The sequence below is a fragment of the Malus domestica genome, chromosome 14, assembly GCF_042453785.1.
Source record: "Malus domestica chromosome 14, GDT2T_hap1".
Classification (NCBI taxonomy): Eukaryota; Viridiplantae; Streptophyta; class Magnoliopsida; order Rosales; family Rosaceae; genus Malus; species Malus domestica.
Genome location: NC_091674.1, coordinates 8,850,333 through 8,874,924, shown reverse-complemented (window position 1 = coordinate 8,874,924; position 24,592 = coordinate 8,850,333). Strand labels below are relative to the sequence as shown.

General features: G+C 35.6%; 1 protein-coding gene across 8 annotated transcripts; it reads left to right on the top strand.

Moving 5' to 3' along the window:
- Positions 1–4,175: 4,175 nt before the first annotated feature.
- LOC103415032 (ATP-dependent RNA helicase FAL1-like) lies at positions 4,176–23,804 on the top strand. 8 transcript variants are annotated; one of them, XM_070812104.1, is made up of 11 exons: positions 4,176–4,358; positions 4,475–4,536; positions 4,734–5,067; positions 5,339–5,574; positions 6,005–6,263; positions 6,398–6,569; positions 6,673–6,906; positions 7,146–7,185; positions 7,272–7,369; positions 10,161–10,281; positions 10,389–10,642. In XM_070812104.1, exons 6-10 carry the CDS (start codon positions 6,474–6,476, stop codon positions 10,239–10,241), a joined length of 549 nt encoding a protein of 182 aa, XP_070668205.1. In that variant the 5' UTR covers positions 4,176–4,358; positions 4,475–4,536; positions 4,734–5,067; positions 5,339–5,574; positions 6,005–6,263; positions 6,398–6,473; the 3' UTR covers positions 10,242–10,281; positions 10,389–10,642. The 8 variants fall into 8 exon arrangements, 6 of the variants coding, with proteins under 6 accessions (XP_070668205.1, XP_017182227.3, XP_017182228.3 ...); XM_017326738.3 differs by lacking the exon at positions 5,339–5,574; XM_017326739.3 differs by having other exon boundaries at positions 4,734–5,574.
- The last annotated feature ends 788 nt before the right edge of the window (positions 23,805–24,592 follow it).

Genomic DNA, 24,592 nt, shown 5'->3' with positions numbered 1-24,592 from the left:
ATTTGTACAAGAATAAAATAGCTATTTATAAACCTTCTTATTTGAACTAAACGTATTGTCCGCTTTCTTTATCTTATAATGTTGCTTAATGATTGGAGCTGTCTAATTTTTGGGCCACATTTTAAAGACTAACTGTACAAAAAATCAACTCAATTATATATTGTTTTAACCGTTCGATTAACGTTATCAAAATTTTAATGGTTAAGTGAGAAACATAATTCGTTTAAACATAGATGGTTTTGTACTATACTTATTGCCACATCGTTTTATAAATTGATGTATATATGTGTTGAATTAAACTTGTTATCAAAGAGATGTGATCGACATGGAATATTACTCCGACCACAAACAAACGTCTCACATCCAGTGCGTCTGCAACCAAGCCACTCAATCACTTGATCATAATTGATTAAATAGCATACTCATACACTTTTATAAGAAAAAAAAAATTATATCCAATAACATTTTTGTGATGACCTTAATCGTTTTTGAACGGTCAAGATGAGTCGACGTGGGTGCATGAGAGTGTTTTGACTTTTGGATCACTCCTCTCAAACAAGCTGGCAAGGGTTTGTTTAAGGTCCTTTTTACGTGTGCTGTACTTTCTAGAATAGCTAAGTTTCTACATTCTTTATTTAACGTACTAATTCCTCTATCCTTATTTTCTTTCATTCTTTGGATTTCTTCCGCAATCATCTAATGCTTTTTTAGGGTCTTTTTCTACGAAGGAAGTGACGTTTTTGACTTTCTGTTTTTCATGTCTCAATTTCTTCAAGTTATTAACATTCACATATTAAGCTCGTATAGAACACGCTCTAGTCATTTGGCAATAAAATGATCAACTGCAAAAGTGTGTGCGGCTGATGAGGCGACTCTAACCGATGTGTACACTTTGCATTTCTAAGAAGCTAGTTAGACATTGCATATGGTTTGCAGCTTAGTTGATTAAAAATTTTCATTTAACTCGAAGTCCTGAATTCGATATCACTTTCTCCTCCATCACTTGCAAAAAGACCAAATGTATATTATTTGTACTTGTTTCTCATAATGTGCACTTAGGAGTAGGTATATATACATATGCCCTTTAAGGGAAGGGATCCTTATTTTTTCTAAAAAATGGGGATTAGTTGTGAGATCCATTTCACATCGGACTTGAACAATCCGAACAGTCTATTTTGTAAGTCTCAATTCATATATCATCCTTGCAAAAATTTAATTCAATCCAAACTATTTACCTATTTAATTGTCACGATGAAATTTCAATGTTTCTTAGAACATAGTGTTGGTCAATTTCTTTGAACTCAATTAGATGTCTCAAACATTTCAAGTTTGGCTAATATTTTGTAGGGATGATTTATGAGGTGTAACTTGAAAAATAGACGGTTCAGATCGTTGAAGTTCGTTGTGGTGTGGGCCCACATCTAATCCCCACCTTTGGAAAAACAAATGCAGATCCGTTCTTTTAAAGACTCTTAGTATATATATGTTCAAAGTTAAAATATAAAGAAGAAAATTCCAACATGTTGAATAGTGAACTGGTTACAAGTATCATCCTACTCATAACTATGAAATAATAACGGTAAGAGCATATAGAGGACTTATTCGAGCATTTTATTAAGATTGATAGACGAAGTGTCACATCCCGGCCCGGGGTGGATCACTTTCCGGGCCCGCTCCACCACCGTAGCACGATATTGTCCGCTTTGGGCTCCAACCACGCCCTCACGGTTTTGTTTCTGGAAACTCATGAGCAACTTCCCAGTGGATCACCCAGCACGCCTTGATTCTAGAATCGGGGTGTGTCACGAAGATTTCTTTGATAAAAGTATAGATTCGAATGCAAAACGATTTGGTAATGATTTTTATGGGTGTGACAATGGAATTCAGCAAAGTTTTGCAAGTGAAATTAAGGAGCAATGTTGTAAGATGCTCCGTTTTACAGATATGAAATCAGATTATTGTGGTTTATATGTGTATTTTACAAGAAACTAGCATCTTAACTTGTCATGGGAGAGTATGATCCACGCACTCTTCTAAGGAGTGGGGGAGGTTGAAGAATTCAGGGCATTTGAACAATTAGGAAAGGTTCTTGGTATAGTTGGGCGCTGGCCTTTCTTGACTTGACCGTAATCAAATTTTCTCTTTTTTTTTTTCAAAAAAAAAAAAATATTTATAATAATAATAAAAACATTTTGAAATTTGTTGCTGGTTTTGTCCTCAAAAGTCCCTCACCAACCACAAGGTTAATTTTTCTATTTGAATATACCGTCGTGAAAAGGTCGGGTGTAGGTGCTTGGTCACGCATTCACGTGGTAACATAATACGCGTAAGGATGTGGACTGTTGATTTAGTTTTTATCTTGCTGATTAGTTTTAAGATAAAATTTTAACATTTTTATTAGTTTTAGAGTAAGTTGTCATACGTAAAAAAAAAAAATCAACAACCACATATACTTTCTGTGTTTAGTTTGTGTGTCCCCATTGAGGATGCAGTATGGTGTGAAGGGTTGTCTCACGTTAAAAAAATTATATAATCTTACATGTCTTTATAAAAGTTTGGAATATTATCTCAATTTTGAATTGACAAGTTAAAACCTCGACTTCGTCCTGTACCCACCGTACATGCAAATCTACAAACAACGTAAGTCCGGCTCTCAAAAACCCATTGGCTTCTACATATCCAAAAAATTAAATACCCTTATTTCACAAGAAGTTTATGTAATAGACTGATCGGCTATGGTGCCAAATAATTTAGGAAATTTTTTATTTGAACTCATAAATTTCATTCTACATTCAACTTAAATTTTGATGTGAATTGTCTTTTTTACTCTAGTGTATAGTTATCATCAAATTCAAGATGAAATTAACAATAAAACTAAAACTTATAAAAAAAACCCAACACACAATAATCAAACGCTTACCGTCACACAATCTTTCTTCTACGTTCTATTCTTTCTTTGTATTGAGATTTTTCTTTCTTTGAAAATATCTGTCGATGTTTTTTGGTCTGTTTACATTTGCTTATTATTCTCCTATGTATCAAAAACTAACGAACCGGAAGACTTTAGATAAAACAAGTAGTTCTTTTTCTTTTTGTTCGTTCGTTTGTTTGTTTGGTTTTTTTATTTATTTATATGTATGTATGTATGTGTATGTGTACTTTGATCAATGTTGTAAAGGGTGATGGAGACTCCATCAAAAACAAGTTTGAACAACGCAAGGCAACCTGAGATTTATTGAGAACAACCCTGTAGACGGTGTGACGGAGACTCCATCAAGGCCAAGTGTTTTGGTGTTGGCAACATCCTTCTGCCATCCTCTTGTAAACCCTCTTGTAAACTCAAACGATGAATTAATTCTCACCAATTCCTATTAATTTTGATTTTGATTTCTATTTCTACTAAATCATGAAGAATTGAAAGGAAAGACAACGAACCAGCTAAAAAGAGAGAAAATATTGATTTTGGATTCTTTTAGATAGGTGCAAAGATAAATTTACATATATATTAAATTGGGTTTGTGAAGTAGTTTAGGTAGTAAATTTGAATTCAAATTATATATATATATCTACTGGGGGGATGTATTCAATTGGGATTTTAAGGGATTTTAATTCTTTTAATGAATCTAGGGGTATTCAATCATGATTTTAAGTGATTCTCTGAAATTCTAGGTGTATTCAATTAGAATTTTAAAATAGTTTATTAAAACCCTTATAAATCCATGTGTATTCAATTAAGATTTTAAAGAAGTTTATAACATTCCAGGTGTATTCAATTAGAAATTGATTTTAAAGAATTTGAGAAAGTTGAGGAATTAGAGGGAATTGGAGAGATTTCGTAGTGTATTTTAAGCATTCACAAATCTCACCTCTTCCCATGAGATTTCGAGGGAATTGAATCAAAATTTTATATGGAATCTCTACAAATCAATTAAACTCCATAAAAATCCATGGATTTATAAATCCATTAAAATCTCTCGTATTCTCAATTGAATACACCCCCTAAAACTCAGCGGATTGGTACTGTTCATTAACAGTTCCATTCCGGTTTCGTCCCTCATTTTCTTCATGGTTTTTCGGCTTTAGTGGGATTGTGCAGTAAATTATCCATTTTACCCTTCATCATACGTGCTGCGCATGCCTATTGCACGTTTGCTGCTAAGCGATGTTGACACGTTAGTTTGATTCGAAAAGGTCTCCACCGTTCCTTTTTGTTTTTGGTGGGGAAGGTGCTCGAAGCCTCTTCCATTTTCTTCTGTCGGTCTCCCTGCGTCAACCCTTCGTAGTTCCCTGCTTCTCTCTCTGCGTCGATTGTGTGTCGTGTGAAGAGTTTCTTTTTCCGGCTGATTGCACTGTTTCAGGTGGTTTCATTGCTCTTTTTTTTTCTTTTTCTTTTTTTTTTGTCTTTTCTTTGATTGGGAAGACAATTTGTGTTTTCGGTGTGGTTGTTTAATCGGATTGGGTTTTTTTGTTTCAGGAAAATTGGTGTGCGAATTTTAGGGTTTTTGTGTACAACCTTGCAAACCCCTTCTGATTAAGGTCTGTGAGTTTTTTCTTTCAAATCTTTTCTTATGTTTTTTTCGATGATTTGTGTGTGGCTGTTCCATCTAATTCGATTTTTCGTTTTAGGAAATCTTGGGGTTTTCGTCTAGATCGATTGCTTGATCGATGTAAAATTAAAGTCCTCTGTTTTTTTCTCTCTAGAACTCTGTTTTACTATGTTGTTTCTGTTGCAGGTGGCGGTGTTTGCTTGGTTTTGTGCTCTGGTCTTAGAAATTGTATGGTTGTTTTTTTGGTGGTTTCGTGCTATCTTGAACTCCAAGTGGAAAGCCCAAGGAGCAGAAAATGGACAATCACAATTATTATTGGTTTTATATTTAATTTTTAACTCAGTTTAATAATTAATTTTGTCCACCAATTAATTTGAATTATGTGGTGAAATGATCATATCTAATTAAGTTTATTAGGTTGCTATTTCTTTTTTGGGGATGTGTTTTAGCAGGTGGATTGGATTTCAAGTATTTTTTAGGGTGGGTAAAAAGGTTGAGCGGAGGCAAGAACATTCCTAAGGTAAAGTTCCTTTGCTCTTCTCCGTCTTTTAAAACGAAGCCTTTAGGCACACAACTTTGTTTTCCCAAGTATTTTTTATGTGTTGTTGTCAAGAGTCGATCAGTTTTTAGGCACACAAGTAATCCTATGGATTAGAATTTGACGAAATTACACTGATTCAGATGGTATTGATCAAATGAATGAGTTAGAAACTAAAAATTACAATAGTTTCATGAAAACTACATTAGTTTCTTACTGCTTTTATTACTGAACATATTTTCTGTATATGTAGTGCTTTATTTTCGAGGTTATTCTCTCAACACCTTGTGAATTGTCACATCCGGCCCGGACTCCCACCACATCCCGGGCCCGACTCTGTCATAGCATGATATTGTTCGTTTTGGGTCTCGACCACGTCCTCACAGTTTTGTTTTTGGGAACTCACACAAGAACTTCCTAATGGGTCACCCATCATGGGATTGCTCTTGCGCGAACTCGCTTAACTTCGGAATTCCGATGAAACCTGAAGTAAGTGAGCTCTTAAAAAGCCTTATGCTAGGTAGAGATGAGAATATACATATAAAGTTTACAAGATCCACTCTCATGTTACATGAATGTACAAGTAGTCGATTAGAGGAAAAATGTAGACATGACTATTACCATATTTGGATGTTTAATAATGCAATGGTATTGAAGCTAAGCAGCCAAACTCTGCCATTAGAAATTGTGCTGGAGTTCAGTGTATTAAGAATTGTAACAAAGCTACAATATTTACAATCACCACCTTTTAATTCTCTCCGTTTTTTCAATGCATCAAACAATTTGGTTATAAGATTAGTACATATTTATGGTTTTTTTTAACCTTTCAGATTTATGAATAAGGATCAATACGTAGTTATGTTTTTTTTTTTTTTTTTTTTGATATTGCAGAGTTAATTTTTTTTTTTTTTTTTTGAAGAAAGTGCGATATTCATTGAATACTGAAAAGAAAAACGTACAAATAAGGATAGGGTGCATAATATTGGGCCTCAATAAAAATCCTGCCGGAGATTTCAACCTGATCGAAGGGAAAAAAAATGTTCCGCACCAACTAATTAATAAGACTATCGTCGAATAAGAGTTTAGAGATTACATCATGAGGCTCTTCAAACCAAGAAACAGGATGGTCAACAGTCAGACCCAGGATGGTCAACAGTCAGACCCATTCGCGCCAGATGGTGGGTCACCTTATTGGTCTCTCTTCGCCCAAATATAATTTTGCACGCTCTGAACTCATTCAAAAGTTTCCTGGTATCATCAAATAAAAGACCATAATGGCCATTATGAGCTACACCTTTGTTTTGGATTGCAGAAATAACCAATAATGCATCACCCTCAGTGGTGGATCCACAGTGGGGTCAAAGGGGTCGCACGACCCCTTGGAAGCCATGGAAACAACCTTAGAGATCCATTGGAGCTACTGGTGCAATCCCTTGGAGTTGCTGGTGAGACCTCTTGGCTGCACACCAAGTGTTCGACGAAAGGTCTGAAAGAACCACCTTCATCTCTATTCAAAGTTCAAAACTCATTGAAGGAATCTTGATAAAGTTTGTACTTATAGCCCGTGCATCATATCTTGTATCGCAGTACACTGACCTTGCTGAGGCAGACCGTTCTTTAATATTAGAGCATTTTCGGCAAGCAACAATGAGATGGAACCCAGAAGTGAGTGCTCAATCAGCAGTTGATAATAAGTCTGTGAAAGATGAACAAAAATCTCATATGATAGTTGCAACAGATGCATGCCTTCCGCTGCTTCCTTCTGGGGAGTCACCTATAGCTGCCCGTGTTCTTATAAATTATGAGTTACCGACAAAGAAGGTACAGTTCTCATTTTTCCTTTTGGGAATTGGGACTTAGATGTTCTGCAATTTCACGCATCCACTTATGCTGACAGTTACTCTTGTTGTGCCATTTCAAGGTCGTTAATGATTGAATTCTATGTTATAACAGTTGTATACATGGGACTGCATGTGGTTTTGCTACCTTATGCATTACATACTGCGTCCCTTCTATTTTCTCATGTATATATGCTTCCTTCCTTACAATCCTCTGTGCAGGAAACATATACAAGCCGTATGACAACTTGTTTGGCTGAAGGTTCGTCCTACCAAGTTGTACTACTTTGTTAGTTGCATATTAATGGGGTATGCTCTCTTGCGATAACTTTGTACAAATACGTGCAGATGGGATTGTAATCAACATGGTCGTCGGGGGTGAGGTAGTAACTCTCAAAAGTCTTGAAGAAAGTAGCAACCTGGTCATAGCTGAGATGCCCATACATGTGAGTTTGTTAATGCGTATGTTTCCCACATTTCTTGTATCATATCTTGTATCGCAGGTTATACTTATAGCCGTTTCTGTTAAAAAAAAATTGCGCGCTACGCGCGCTATCCTTATTGACCCCCCAAACATTATTTCTTGGATCCGCTACTGATCACCCTCTACCTGAACTTGCTCCATGCTCCATCGGCATAAAAACATAGATGCTGCTCGTGCAGCAGCAGCCTCTGCATGTAGTGCAGAACGGATTCATGCGTCCCTGCTCACCTGAACCGCAAGAAAACCACCTTTAGCATCACGTACTACCATCACAAAACCCCTAATTGAACCTTCTTCATCCCAAGCAGCATCAAAATTACACTTTATCCAACCAGAACTAGGGGGCTGCCACCGAGTTATTTGCACGGACGATGGTTGATGAACAACTACATTCCACTTTCTAAATTCCGCCAGCCATGTTTGTGCCCTAAGATGGGTATCCAATGGAGAAACCTCAATACCAGACTAGAGAAAATCATTATGTACTCGCCAAATACTCCAAACTAGAATAAGAAGCAACTCAAAACTTTCTTTGGAGAATTCCTGCGCCATGCACTCCAGCCACCCTTGAAAGCCATACTCACTACGAGGGAAAGATGTAATTCCCTACGGGCTACCAAACCACACAAGTGCCGCTCGTGTACATGTTAACAAAGCATGTTCAATCGTTTCCTTTGCTTGATCACAGTATCCACAAGTAGCCGCCATAATTACACGTCTCGACTTCAAATTCACTGTAGTAGGCAATGCATTCATACAAGCACGCCAAACACAAATTTTCACTTTCCCCGGAACCTTAGCCCTCCGTAATGCTTTCCACAGAAATTTTGTTCGCTCACGAACAATTAAACCCGTAGACTCCTCACCGCCCAAACCTGGATATGCTCTAGCCACAAAATAAGCACTCTTCGTTGTGAATAACCCATTAGAAGTTTTAGCCCAAATTAACGAATCTGGAGGATGAAATAAACTCAATGGAATGATGAAAATGAGGGCAGCTTCCTCTTCCGTAAACCACCCCCGTACTAATGCCGAATTCCACCGCACACCCTCATCTTCCACCATTAAAGATCGTACTGTAAGAAATGGATGCACCCCACACGGTACCGGACTAAGAACACGAGACATATTATCCTGTGGCAACCAATTATCACCCCAAATACGTATTTGGAGACCATCTCCCACTCACCACCGTGCTTCTTGTAAAATAATGAACCGGGAAGCAGCCACACTACGCTAGCAATAGGAAGAATTAGGCTTAACAGACGCCTGTAAAAACTCATTATTTGGATAATACCTCGCTTTGAAAATACGTGCGACAAGTGAACTAGGTTGGTGAAGAATACGCCACGCTTGTTTCGCAAGCAAAGCAAGATTAAATGCATTCAAATCTTTGAAACCTAAGCCACCTTCACCTTTAGATTTACATAGCCGCTGCCATTTCACCCAATGTATTCTCCGCTTACCTATTTCTCGTCCCCACTAGAACCTTGCCACCATTTGATTTAGCTCATCACAAAAAGACTTGGGTAACAAGAAAGTCTGCATTGTGTATAAAGGTAGTGCCTGTGCCTGTGCCACTGCTTTAATTAAAATTTCCTTGCCCGCACTACTAAGTAACTATCCACGCCAACCATTCAATTTCTTCCACAGCCGATCTTTAATATAAGCAAATGTATCTTTTTTCGACCTCCCGATGAAAATCGGAAGCCCAAGATAACGGCCATGGAAAGCCACACGCTCCATCCCCAAACAATCCGCTAGTACTTGGGAATCAATCTCTGTGATATTCCTACTAAATGCTACGCTACTTTTTGACAGATTGATAGCATGCCCTCGAAGCCCTTTCATACGTAGATAATAACTCCTTTAATTGCAAACATTCATGAATAGAACTTCTAGGAAATATGAAACTATCATCCGCAAACAATAGGTGATGAACACTTAGGCCCCCATACAAACTTTAACGCCCTGGATCCTGCCTTGAGCTTCCCATGAATCGAACAACGCCGATAATCCTTCAGCACTCAACACAAATAAGAAAGGTGACAAAGGGTCACCCTGGCAAATTCCCCGTTTTGGGTAGACTAGCCCCACCGGCTCACCATTCAGTTTGAATGAATAAGTGACTGTCGAAACACACATCATTATCCAGTGTATCCACTCGTCTGCAAAACCCATCTTCCTCATCATTTGTTCCAAAAAATTCCATTCAATGCGATCATAGGCCTTGCTAATATCCAGTTTCAAAGCCATAACACCGTTCCATCCATTATTTTTCCGATGCATATAATGTGCAATTTCCGAAGCAACCATACTGTTATCAGATATTAATCTTCCAGGTATAAAGGCACTCTGCGATGGTGAGATAATATCCGGGAGAATAGGTTTCAACCTATTAGTGAGCACCTTAGAGAAAATCTTATAAATCACATTACAAAGACTAATCGGCCTTAATTGGGTCATCTCAGTAGGATCACTTTTTTTATGGGATCAAAGTTACACGAGTGTAATTGATCTTTCTAAGCAAGTGACCCGACATACTTTCCCTTTATATTAAAAAAATTAATAATTTGGGGTTATTGAAATCAATGATGGAAAATCTGCCACTATCTGAGAAAATTGAAGATTTCATTATTCAAATTCTGGATTATCTTAGACTTTATGGTTGTACATTCTACAACAGCTATATATGAGTTTTTATTTTCAATTTGTGTTCATTTGAACGAAACCCTAACGGTTTGGTTTTGCAGCTTATAAATATGTCCAATGCCAATTTATTTTCAAAACTTCCATTTTACAAAACGCAAGCATTATGGAGGGAAGGAACTTGAGATGGAGCTTACAGGCACGCCCTACCAAGAAAAATAAGAGGTTAGATAATTCCAATTTTATCCAAATTTTGAATACAGAATTCAATTTCTTTGAGTAGACACTAATTTCTAATTTTCCATTTTCCTATTTTTCGTTAATTTATTTAGGTGTCCAAAATTAACTTGACCTATGGTTGAAGATCTTAGCAATGGACGGTCTTTGGAGATTCTCATTAATCGCTTCAGAAATTAGTGCCCGAATCCCGATTCAAATTGGCTAGATAGCTTTCTTTGTCGGTTTTAGTTGATTGTTCAGATTTTCCTTTTTTTTTTCTCAGCAACCAAACATGTGCCACTGAGTTCTCAAGTTTATGATTCACTACTTATTAATACATTATTACTACGTTTTAATTTCTAAGTAATCGAAATTGTTATGCTCTGAGCAACTATTGTATCTTCAACTCACCAAAATGGCAAGAGATTCTCACCTTTCGAAGCGCAAGCCATGTGCGTTGATTAGGTAGGATACTAGGAAATGTTGTTCTTGCTATGGAACATTATTTTGTTGGCTTTGATGTTGTCTTTCTTTTGATATGCCACTCAATGTTGTGCAAATTCCGTATCATTATTGACCTAACTGGTTGTGATATCCAATAGTGTAAAATCCCTTTTCACGGTCCAAAAAACTCTTTGGTTTTCTTCAAAGAGACAACTTTTGACATGTTTTAGTTTTAAACCTTGATCTAATATGAGGTAGATTTGTCTTTGATTTGTTAAACCTATGCATGTGTTTGCCTCATCTGGATTAACAGAAAAAACAAAATAATATTTCCCCAACAAATTGTTGGTACTTTTACAGGTTTCATGACTAATACTACAAGTTCTTCTTCAAGATCAGCATACGCACATTTGCAAATACCAAGATCATTATTTATCTGTGAGTACATCTAATGTATAAATGCATACAATCACTAGCTTGGCTCTACTAATTGAATTTCTATCATAAACTTCAACATTTTCGTTTCTTTTTCTCATTCAATTTAGCATAACACCATATATTTTTAATTCCAAAGAGAGATAATAAACCATATTTAATATATAATTTGTTTTGATTGGTTTAGATTGACCTAAAAGAAACTAGGAAAGGAATGATGCACAGTGATATAGAATGCTTAAATTGAAATCTCAGTTTACAACTTTTAATACCCTAATTGATGGACAGGAATATAACTTTGCGGTAGCACCTTGCTAAACAATATTTTTTCCTGTGTTTTATTCAGCTTTTATCTAATTTACATTTATCTTTTTCAATCTTTGTTATACATTTAAGATGCTGAAACAAAGCAAACGCATAAAATTGGGTGTATAATGAGATTATATGGGTTAAAAAAAATTCTCTAACTTTACGTGGATATTGATATAACGCCAAAGAAAAAACATATAGAATTCACTTGGTATACATGTTGACTTTTGAGCAATACGTATTTAAACCAGTTCTGTTCGAATATGTTTTGTTAATTTCTTCTAAGCGGTTTGAGGCATAGTTAGCTTTTTAAAACAACAGACAATAATCTTCAAGGAAAACATAGCCAAAAGGGGAGCTACACCATTATTTTTCTTAGAGGGACAAACAATGGTTTCTAGGAGCTTTCCGTTGTCAACAAATCCAAAGACAGGAAAAGAAGAAAAAACTAAGTTTAAACTCTTATATCTTATTAACCAAGACAAAGAAAAATGCTACAAATTGTTAAGATAATTACATAACGTGGAAAAACTACATCATACTAAAACGTAATTCATACTTACAAGGAAGACTTTGGATGCAATCTCTAGCTATAAATATTCTTTGAGTGAAACCTTGTTGGTTTTCAATTTTTTATCAAGTCCCTAAAACTAATGTGATAATTTATTTCTATGTATGTTACTATATTTTTTAAATTAAAAATTTATATTTATATTTGTTTGTATTAATGAGATTTTAAATAAAAAACCATAATTTGTGGGATTAAAAATATTAAAATATAAATATACTAGTGTGTGTGTATAAACATGGGTACATTCATCAAAATTAACCAAAAAATTATTGTATCAAAACATGGGTACTGTCACAGCCCGTTCCAAAATATTACATTCGTGGCTGTGAATGGACGAAATTGCCCTTAAGAAATACTAAGTATGTGAAGCTCAAGTTGATAATTATCTAAGTTCCTAAGTTTTGAAAATAAAATGAAATTTAATAAGGATGGAACTTAGATTTTTAGGTTAAAATTTTGTGGTTTAGAGTTGGGGAATGGAAAAGGACCACGTGGGATCCCCATTCCTTATTTCCCTCCCCATTTCCCGTATACTGTCCTTCACACTCTCTCTCTCTCCTCCCTCACGATTACTCTCAGTTCTCTCTCCCTCTCCTTCGAACTCACACGGACCACCACAAAACCACCTAAAACCTATACCAACGACGAATCTAACACCACCATTGGAACCCTGAAGACTTCACGATCACGATGGTATCCATTTCAAGTAAGTTTTGCTTCGGAAAACCCTAGTTTCAAAGTTCCCGTGAAATGGTACTGTTCATGATCTTTTAAATGGTTACGATTTAGGCTAAAAAAAGATCACAGCGAGCTTGGTGAGTTCCCAAGGAAGCTCGGAGTGCTTCGTTGGAAGTTTTTGGACGTAAGAACACGGAGATCGACAAGTTCAAAGTTTGGCCGGAGCTTTCGAGGCTTTTTCCGGCGAATCCCCGGCGAGTTAGGAGTCGAGGTAGGTATAAATCTCTTCGTCTCGTCAAGTACTACAACTTTCCTTTTTGTTTCACTCAATTTAGTTGAGTATTGAAGAAGTTATACTCATTTGAAAAATACCCAGTTTCCGGCGACCTCCGAGGCTTTCGAGGCAGTTTCCGGCCAAAAAAGGGCGAACTAGGTGTTTTTCAAGGTACCATTCTCTTTGTATATTCAAGGGCTACAACTTTCGTTTTTGAATCACTTGATTTCGTTGAGAAATGACAAAGTTATGGCAATTTGAAAAACTGCCCAGAAAACGGCCGCCGGAAAAACCAGTCCGGCGACCCAAGGAAGAAGAAGGTGCTACAGTAAAAATAAAAAATAAAAATAAAATTATTTTAAAAATATGTCGACGTCTGTGACGTCGAGTAGATCACTGTGGTATATTCATATACCTAAATTGAACACCGTATGAGAAAGTTATTGAGGATTGTTGGTTAGGTGTTCAAATAACGTTTTATAGTTTTCACATTTAGGTGAAAATGTGAATTGATGATCCGACCGTTGGATCGTCACCAAACTTTGATACGTTGTAATACGTAATATTTGAGGATTATTGGAACTTACGGATTGGGAATCCGAGTTACGGATCTTCCGGAATTGGAATTGTAAGTCCATAATATAAAATGTTAACCGTCACTTAGTTTTGGAAATTGACGGAGATCCGACCGTTGGATGGTAATGAAATTTTAGAATGTTGTCCTAGAGGTATAATGTGGACCTCTGGAAGTTATGGATTTAAAATCTGAGTGGCAGATCTTCCGGATCGATCAACGTAGTGACATATTTTATATAAGTTATGTATTCTATCGATATGAATTCTGAGGTTGGATTTGATTACTATTCTAGGCGGCGATCGTCATGACGCCTTGATGTGTGGTGCTAGGGAGTTGTTGGACGAACTCCAGGTGAGTGGGCAGTTTTGTTTTCCGTATATATATATATATATACTTAACGTTTTCCCAGAAATTGAAAATGCATGAAATTATGTTTAAAATGAAATGCATATGAGTTATGTGGAAAAAAGGGAAGTGAAATACCATGCATAGAATTGATATGAAAAGTATATAGAAATGTGAGTTGAAATGCCATGCATGAATTAATATATGATGCATATGTATGAATTGGTGCGGTGGACGCACATGTAAGAATTGATTTATGATGCATATGTATGAATTGGTGCGGTGGACGCACAGGTAAGAATTGATTTATGATGCATATGTATGAAATGGTGCGGTGGACGCACAGATGAGTATTTAATTACTGTTATGATGATGATGATATATATTGAGCTCAAATCCTGCACCATGGTTTAGTGCTTATAGTATTCACCGCATCGCACGCTCGCCTTGGATCCAAGTAGATGCTAGTCGTACAGTCCACGCGGAGTGGGTACGACAGACCAGTCGCGAGAGTGTTAGTGAGATTCCGACTGGTGGGTGACCTTAGATTATGTGCACAGATGATTTATGAGAAGCACTAGAGCGTAACTTGTGTGCAGAAGGCCGGACGGGTCACAGAGGTGACTCCGGTAGAGTGATAATGATAGATTTTGAGCTCTAGGTTCAACCGTATAAGGCTATTAGAGGGCCTACGGTTGATTACTTTCTTGCACCTGATATGATTATGTTGATGCATTCATACCTTATTACTGTTGAGATGATGTGGCATGGCATAATTAATATGAGAAATGTTGAGATGACATGGCATGGCATGATTGATAAAGAGATAATGTTGAGATAGTAAAAATGAAGTTTTGAGAATATATATGTATATTTATATTTTACATTTCTGGGAAAGTATACAGGTTTTACGGAGAGGGGTTACAACGTTTTGAGAAATGTTTGGATTTGGAAAAGAATTGTTTTACTGACCCACTCAATTTTGGTTTTGCGCCCCTCCAGGTTCAGGAATCACAAAGGTGTGGTGACTACGAGGAATTCGACGGTGTTCTGACAGATTGGACAAAATTAGGACTCACCTTCGGGTGTATCAACTTATAAATTGTATCTTAAAGCTTCCGTACTGTGCAAATGGTTACGTCACTCTCACGTGACGGCCAGCATGCCCTCCTTCGGGACGGGGTGTGTCAGGTACATTCTTCAAAATCACAAAAAAAAAAAAAAAGGATATTAGGCTTAATAACATTAGTAAATTTCTTTGATTAACCTTAACATGGATACATTCTCGAATCAAAGAAAAAAGAATGTACTCATATAAGTTTAAAAATGGATTAGAAAAAAATTGAATAGATTTTATATAAAAAAAATGGTACATGTTACATATTACAAATTGGTATATTTAAGAATGAGTACATTTTAAGATTAAAATTTTGAAAAAATTACATGAATGGGGACATATAATTAGCATGGGTACATTTAGCAAAAAAAAAGGGTACAAATAAATAAATAAATAAATATGGATACAAATACAAATAAAACTTTAAAAAATATGGGCACAAAAAGAAATTAATATATGGGTACAAATTAAAACTGGAAAGAAAATTGGTACAAATTAAAAAAGGGTTGCAAATTAAAAATGGGTACAAATTAAAAATAAAAATATATGATAAAAAATTTAGCCATAAATATAATATACTAATTGTAACATTTTTAACATTAAATGAATATATTTAGAAATAAAAAATATTTTATTATTGAAATAATGAATAATGTTATTAATACCAAGGATCTGGATCAAAAATTAAAAAGGAATGAGGTTTTAATTAATGGAGCAGCAAAAGTAAGGATGAAAACCTAATTTCTCCTACTTACAAATTGGATGCAAGATTTATTTATAAAGATTGAAGTACAAGAATAAATATGAACAATAAATAAGCAGAAAAGGAATAAAAAAACATAGTAAATAATAGTTTGGAAAAAAAAACGTAGTAAATACGAGGAAAGAAATTATAATTGGTGTACAACATGATGTGATAAGTGATTCATAAAATCATTAGCCATTGTGAAGAATTTATTAATTAACGTTTCAAGTACACATCACTTGCCATATCATATGTGTTGAGTAAAGCAAGTTTGTCAATCTCTTGATTTAAGGAGTCCATCTCCTTGGTTACTGTAAGTTATCTTTGATTGCTTTTCATTCATGTATGAGTCTAACTCATGTAATAGGCTTGTATAGGCCTTAATTTCAAGATCTTGACTGATCCATGTTTCTGTATAAGTCTCTTGTACCTATTACTCTTTTCCTTAATGAAAACCATTCACACAGAATAGAAGGTTTTACAATATGGTAACCAATGTGATACAAAAATGTGATATCCCAACATTTCCCTGCTACAAAACCTTATGATGCAACATACAAATATACAAATTGCTAATTCCAACAGCTCGTCAGCCTCATCCTAATTACACTACATTGTGCCGTTGTGTGTTGGTCAAGAAGGGAAAAAACTAACATATACATACATATTACACTACATTGTGCCGTTGCGTGTTGGTCAAGAAGGGTCTTGGGGTCAAGAAGGGAAAAAACTAACATATACATACATACATACATACATACATACATACATACATACATATATATATATATATTGATGCTAATTTTCAAGCCGGTGTCGAAATAAACGCCGATTCAAATGCAAATTTAGATGAAGATACCGAAATAGGTACAGAATTCGATTGCATACGTAGTTCCCAATTGCAGGTGAAAATTTTGATCATATATCCCTTTACCCTAGTAAAATTTATGACCTAAAACCCGAAAATACGGTGACAAACATTGTGCATCATCTACAACCCAATTTTTATATATATCGCTTAAGCAGCAATGAACCTGCTGCCATGCTCATCACATATCACGATTCTCAACAGATATTGCTTTTCTTTTCTTTTCTATATGATCCTAAAATCCATAAACTAACCAGGGCTAATTCCTTTTCTTTTTATATTATCCTCTCCATTATTTCCTAACTTCACAGATAACATATTGGGAAAAAATTTCACTTTTCTGTGATCTATTCGCTGTTAGAATAGAATTACTATACAAGACCAAAACATGAATTACAGTCTAAAAGCTCCAACCAAAATTCATGTGTATGAGAACCAAAAGAAAGGCATACCTGCATCAACTCCAGAACCCGAAGTCATAGCACCAAGCTTCCAGTGAACCTTCTCTTCTCTTGCAGATTATCTAGAACTCAACTTTTAAATAGGATTAAATCCAATATGAGCATATCTCATGTGAGAAGAGAGGTCACTATATATATACATATAATCTTTACCTTGACAGATTAGGATTCCCTATTAAAATCCATATAGGCAACAAATACTTATTTCCTTGTTATACAAGAACTGATCTCAATGCTATACAAGATCCTTCTTTGCCAATGATTAGCATTCCTTTTGTCAACAAGACTTTTCTATCAAACTGAACACCTATAGCCGATCCAAAACTTCTCTATCTCATAATCATATTCTTACATTCTCCCACTTGAGTATGAGAACAGTTTCAAGTGCTCAGCTTATTCAATTGTTCTTTAGATAGAAGTGATCACTAAGCCTATTAACAAAAATCCCCAATCACAACCATTTTACATACATCTCAAAATGTAGAACTCTGTAACTTTATTGCAACCATAATGCACATTAGTTTTGAAGAGTTACGGACATTCAATTTGTATCTTTAACATTGTGAACCAGATCAATATCAGCAAATGAGCAAAGTAATTTGCTCCCACTATTTCACATCATTGACAACAAGAATTTAAGATAAATAATTGCCCCTAACAATGCATGAATCAATAATTCAATGTCAACTGCTTAAACAGGCAGACTGTCATAAAAGCATCAAATGAACTATCTCAAATTTTATTTCTTAAAAACAGCAGACCACTAAAACAAGTCTCAATTTGAGAATAAAATAAACCAAAACAAAACTAGCTTCAAGCTTTATTAAAAAAACATAAACCTGTTTGTATCACTGCACCAGCTCTCTGAACTTCACAGCAGCAACAGCCCATATGCAACACTAGATCACTCCCACTGGTCAAAGGTTTCAAGAACCCCCATCCGAGAAACATGAGCTTTAAATTTAAAAACCCCAATTGGCAATGCCTTGGTCAAAGGATCTGCTATCATTGCATTAGTACTTAAATGTTCCACTTGAATAGCTCCCTTCCTAACCTTTTCTCGAACTTTAAGAAACTTCACATCCATCAATCTAGAAGCTGAAGTTCTTCTATTGTTCTTAGCAAAAAAAACAACAGAGTTATTATCACAATACATTTTAACAGGTCTTTGCACAGAATCAACAATCCTTAAATCGACCACAGCTTGTTTCATCCCTTCAAAACATGCTACAAATTCTGCCTCCATAGTAGATGTGGCTATTATTGTTTGTTTTGCACTTTTCCATGAAACTGCACCACCACTAAGCATAAACACATAGCTACCTGTAGATTTTCTGTCATTTACATCACCAGCTAAATCTGAATCGGTATAGCCAACTAACTCTAGATTCTCTTTTCTGCCATAAACCAACATATATCCCTTGGTTCTTTGCAAGTACCTCAAAACCTTTTTAGCAGCTACCCAATGAGACTCCTAGATTTGCTTGAAACCTACCTAACATTCCTACTATGAATGCTATATCTGGTCTCGTGCATATGGTAGTATACATCAAACTACCCCACTAAAGAGGCATAGGGCTTGTTCTTCATTTTATCCACCTCAACCAATGTCTTGGGACACTGAGATTTAGAGAACTTGTCTCCCTTATACACAAGCACTTCACCATTATTACAGTTTTCCATGTTGAACCTCAGCAATACTCTTTCGATATAACCCTTCTGTGATAGTCCAAGTAACAGTTTAGACCTGTCTCGAATGATTTCAATGCCAAGCACATAGTGTGCCTCTCCAAGATCCTTCATCTCAAAATTATTGCTTAGTATGGCCTTGGTATCATTAAGAAGCTTTATATTAGAACTTGCTAGGAGAATATCATCAACATATAGGACTAAAATGATGAAGCATGAACCTGACCATTTGATGTATATACAATCATCTAATTTATTTTCCATGAAACCAAATCTTGTAACAACCTGATCGAATTTCAAAAACCACTATCTTAATGCTTGCTTCAGTCTATAAATCGACTTGTTAAGCTTGCAGACCTTGTTTTCTTTCCCCTTTTCAACAAATCCAGGAGGTTGTAACATGTATATGTTTTCTTGGAGTTCACCATTGAGAAAAGCAGTCTTCATATCCATTTGATGCAACTCTAAATCAAAATGTGCAACTAATGCCATTATAATCCTCATAGAGTCTTTGGAAGAAACAGGTGAAAAAGTGTCATTGTAGTCGACTTCTCTATGAGTGAAACCCTTGGCAACCAATCTAGCCTTGTACCTCTCAATTTTGCCATGAGCATCTCTCTTGGTCTTATAGACCCATTTGCATCCTATAGCCTTGATTTGGGGATTATAATCCACCAATGTCCATACTTTATTCTGTGACATCGATTCTAATTCCTCCTTCATAGCAATGTTCCATAATGCATGTTGAGGACTTTTCATGGCCTGAGAATATGTAAGAGGATCATCTATATCGCAAAAGTCAAACTCACTTTCCTGCAAATAAACGTAGTCATTCGACATTGTAGTTTTCCTGATTCTTGTTGATTGTCTCAATGGAACTATTGGTTTATGAACAACTTCATTTATTGGATTTTGTTGAACTTCAGAACCGAAAATATGATCTTGTTGTGTCTGCGTTTGTGAACTGAGATATGTCTCTATTCTGTCTTGATTGGGCTAATTCTCTTCCAACTGAATTGCAGACGAGGGAGTTATCAAAATTTCTCTATAATTGGTTTTAAAAGAAGCAACCTCAATATGATCATGTTCTTCAAAGATAAATCTTCCTTGTGACAATTCTGCAACATCTTGATCCTCAAAGAACCTAGCATTATGAGTTTCTTGAATTCGAGTGTGACTTTGAGGACAATAAAACTTATAGCCTTTAGATTTTTCTGAATAACCAATAAAGTAGCATGTGACAGTCCTTGCATCAAGTTCTTCTCATTGGGATTATATATTCGAGCCTCAGCTTTACATCCCCAAACATGAAAATGATCAAAGCTGGGCTTCCTCTCATTCCAGATTTCGAAAGGTGTGGATGAAACTGCTTTGGAAGGAACTCTGTTTAACATGTAAGTTCTTGTCTTTAATGCTTCTCCCCAAACAAAACCAGGCAACTTTGACCTTGTCATCATGCTTCTTACCATTCCAATCAAAGTTCGATTCCTTTTCTCAGAAACTCCATTTTGTTGTGGTGTCTTAGGTGTAGTGTATTGAGCCATAATACCTTGTTGTTCAAGGTAATGGGCAAATGGACCCTTTTTTTGTCCAGCCTCAGTGTACCTGCCAAAGTATTCTCCTCCTCTATCGGATCTAACAATCTTAATGACCTTTCCTAGTTGTTTTTCAACTTTAGTTTTGTAGACCTTAAAACAATCAAGAACTGATAACTTCTCACATATGAGATAAGTATAACAAAATCTTGAGAAATCATCAATGAAGTTAACAAAATAAGAATTTCCACATATGTTCTTGGTTGGAAAAGGACCACAAATATCAGTGTGTATAATTTCCAACTAATCATTCTCTTAGCATCTAGTTTCCTAAAATTAGTCATCTTGCCCTTGACACAATCAACACATTCAGTTGCAGTATCAAAATTCAATTCAGGAATCAACTGAGCTTTGGACAATTTTAAAACTCTTTCTTTGGATATGTGTCCTAACCTTTTGTGCCAAAGTATGAAAGAATCATCATTGTCGTGCATCCTTTTAGTGCTTGTGTTTAAAACATGTTGATTATTAGACTCCAAGGAACAATTCAAACACCACAGGTTGTCTCTCAAATAAGCATTTCCCAAAACACAACCTAGGTGGTTCTTTTAAAAAATTCTTAAGCTTTCATCATCACCTAGAAAGGCAAAACCATCTTTGATAATCCTAGAAGCAGAGATTAAATTTCTCCTTATCTTTGGCACATAAAGCACATCTTTTAATTTCAATATAAAACCAGAAGACAGTCTTAAATTTACCATTCCAATAGCTTCTACTGCAACCTTAGTTCCTTCACCCCCAAAGACATTATAGTTCTTAAATGCAGTTTGTTTTGACATTATGAAGCCCTCTAAAGAATTTTTAATGTGGACTGAGCATCCAGTGTCAAACCACCAAGAATTCACAGGTATCTCAATCAAATTTGACTCAACACAAACATTGATATGTTCTACACCCTTGCTTTTAAGATAATCACTGAAAACTTGACAATCTTTCCTTTAATGTCCCTTAGTTTTGCAGAAGAAATATCTAAGTTTGGCAATATTTTTAGTTTTGACTTTAAGATTGTTAGATCCCCTAATTGAGTCTTTTACTTTAGCAGATGCATTTGGCTGAAAAAAAAGTAGGTTTATAATTGGAATTCTTACCAGAGTGTCTGGAGAACGAATTGAAAGCCTTTTTCCCTTTGTCTGGTTGCACAAAGTTTACTGCTTCAACATCCTTTGCTCTTTCTTGTTTCTGTCTAGTCTTCTCTTGCACACACTGTGCTATTAGCTCATCAACATCCTAATTCTTATCTTGAGTGTTAAAAGACACCTTTATTTGGCTAAATTTGCTTGGAAGAGCTTGAAGGATCATGAAAACTAGTTGTTTCTCTCCAATGTTAACATCTAAAGAAATTAACTTTTCAGCTGCATCAGTCATTTTCATAATGTGATCTCGGATGGAACCTGTGCCTTCAATTTTGTATGTGGTAAGCATTGCTATGTACTGACTGATTTCTACCTTTTGAGATTCTTTGAACTTCCTCTCAATTGCACCCAAATAATCAACAGACAATTCATGCTTCTTGATCCCTCCTCGAACAGTATCTGTCATGGCACTTTCAAGTATGGAAAGTGCGACTTTGTTGGCTCTAACCCATCTTTTTGCATCAGCTTTCTTAGCCCGAGTACTTTGATCAGTTAGGATTGGCTTTGTAATATCCCGAAAATTTTAAGTGGGGATTAAGAGTGAATCATTTGTGGTCTTTGTTAGCAAAAATTGCTTTGCCTTATTTAAGGTTAGATTAATTGGCCTTTGGCCATTAAAAAAAAAAAAAAAAATATATATATATATATATATATATATATATATATATATATATATATATATAAAGAAAAAAAAAGGTAAAGTTGACGTTTGGGATATAAAAAAAGGGATGGGTTCTAGAAATCCCTATTTTTCCTTCTTACCTTCCCTCCAGCCGAAAGTAATGAAAGGGGTTTACCCCTTTTAGCTCTTCACTTGTCAAAAAGGAAATCTAAGGAAGAGGAGTTTAGTTTTCTTTGCTTGTGAAGATTAGAACAAGTGAGGATCTTTCCTTTGTCTCCATTTAAGGTATCTATTTCTTACCTTTGGGATCTATTTGATTTTTTTTGGTTTGTTAACCCATGAATTAGTTTGGGTGGGAGTAAAAGAACATGAAGGTATCATAGTTCATGTTATAGTTTTAGAGTTGAGCACCAAGTGTTTGATTTAAGTCCCCAATTAACCTTGAATTAGAGTATGTTGTTAGATATCTGTATAAGTGGTGTGTAATGATTTTTCTTGTTTATAGATAAGGAAGAGAAGGACAAGGGGACAACACAAGTCGACGAACACCCTGGAAGTTGAATATCAAGAAATTGTGTTGAGGTAGGGGAGTTTTAATCAAAAATAAAATATTTTGGTTTTTCATTTTTACTTGATCAAGGATTGATGACATTTGAACATTATTTGAAGCTTACTTAAAATGTTTTCTTTTTCGATTATGTGAAAGAAGTGGAGAAAATATTTCACTATGGTTTGATCTTAATGATTCGAATTCCGTTACTACAACTTTGGTGAGTTTAAAGTGATTGAAATGATTTTTCAAGATTTTGTTTTGATGTGCATGCCTCTTATTTTACTCAATACCAAATACTGAAGCATCTCAATACGAATGTTCAAATTGTGAAAGTAGATGGAAAGTAGTATAATACCTGTGCAGTTGAAATGTTGAGAAATGTATGAATGGGCACAATGACCCGTGAAGTTGTTTGATTATGGGCACAATGACCCAAGGTTCCCCGGGGAAAGCTCCATGTGTGGGGCTGTGAGAATGAGTTACGAAAGTGATAAATACATGTGATATGTGTATTGGCCAGGTATATTACGGTTCTTTCCAGTCTGCTTGTCACTTGTTTGGGATAAAAGAAGATCTTTGTGATTTGGTGTGCTAGTGATTCTTTAAATGATAATGGCTTTGTTATCCTTATGACAAAAGAAGTGATTTTTGAACTTGTGTGTTGTACCGTTGTTATCAAGCTGCTAATGCTCCGAAACCTTTGGTTTTCTCTGTCATATGTTACTTTCCATAAATTTTTGAGCATATTTTAAATTGTTGGATTACGTGGTGGTGAAAATAAACTGTTTTGAATCACTTTTATTACTTTTGGCATGCACTAGAGATTTTAAATGACTACAGACTTACCCCTACTGGGCATTTTATGCTCACCCCGTTTTTCTACACATGTACTTTCAGGTGTGTAGAGTTGACTAGCTGATTTTCAACTGGCAGCTCTAGTGTGGGTTAGTTGACGGGAGTCCAGGTGTACACTTCTTTTGGGTGAGCTGCCAAAGTGTTTGTAAATGATCCTTTTGTGGCGTAGTAGACTAAAATGATGTCGACCTCGGTGGGTTGGAGATTCTACTTACCTGGGCTATGAAAACCATCTATATATAACTACTCGTCTTTTGGCTTGTATAGTTTTGCTCATGTACATTTTCCTCAAATAGCCTGAAAATGTTTTCTTGTTAGAAGCCCTAAAGGTCTTTTGTGAACTTATTTTAATCTGTAAGGTTTTATGAATGGCTCTTGAAGAACCACTATGAACTTGGTTATGTTTAAAACTGTGGGTGTGTACCTAAGTGGTATGTTGCAAAAATTCAGATTTTTGTTCTTTGGAATATAGATAGTTTTATTTGCAAAGTAATTTGGAGCTGCTGAAATTGTTCTTACAGGAAAACAGCAGCATTCCTGTTTTAGTTTTAACATTTTCCTATACTTCCCGAACTCGAAAATCAATGAAATTTTGCCACAACTTAGTTTCATGGGTCTACATTGGATCTGGAAATTTTCACGCATTTTGGTTGAACGAGCTATTTTCGGTGAATTTTACGGTTCAGGTCGCTTTTGTAGTTTGTATTACCATGAGACCTTTAACTCTATTTCTTTAAATTGACTTTTGTAGTTTAACTTTATGGAAATTGGGGGATTTAAATTTTCGTCAACATAATCTTAAGATGAAATTGTTTTGCATCCTTAAACGACCACTTTGTTCTATTTATTTTTACTTAATCTCACACCTCAAGTTTTGGGGTGCAACAGGTTTGGGAATGTCAAGAGCTATGTCGAACTCATTAAGAGTCAACAAGAGACCAATCTCTCGTCTCCACTTCCTGTAGTTGCTTTAGTTGAATATCAGAGTGCGCAACGAACGAGACTAACAAAATAATAGGAATATTATTAAACTAACTGAGAATGCC

Coding starts and splice junctions, on each gene's coding strand:
- LOC103415032 (XM_017326738.3), top strand. CDS start 6,474: ATGGAAACAACCTTAGAGATCCATTGGAGCTACTGGTGCAATCCCTTG. Junction 6,907..7,145: donor ATGAGTTACCGACAAAGAAG/GTACAGTTCTCA, acceptor TCCTCTGTGCAG/GAAACATATACAAGCCGTAT. Junction 7,370..10,160: donor TAGCTGAGATGCCCATACAT/GTGAGTTTGTTA, acceptor TTGGTTTTGCAG/CTTATAAATATGTCCAATGC.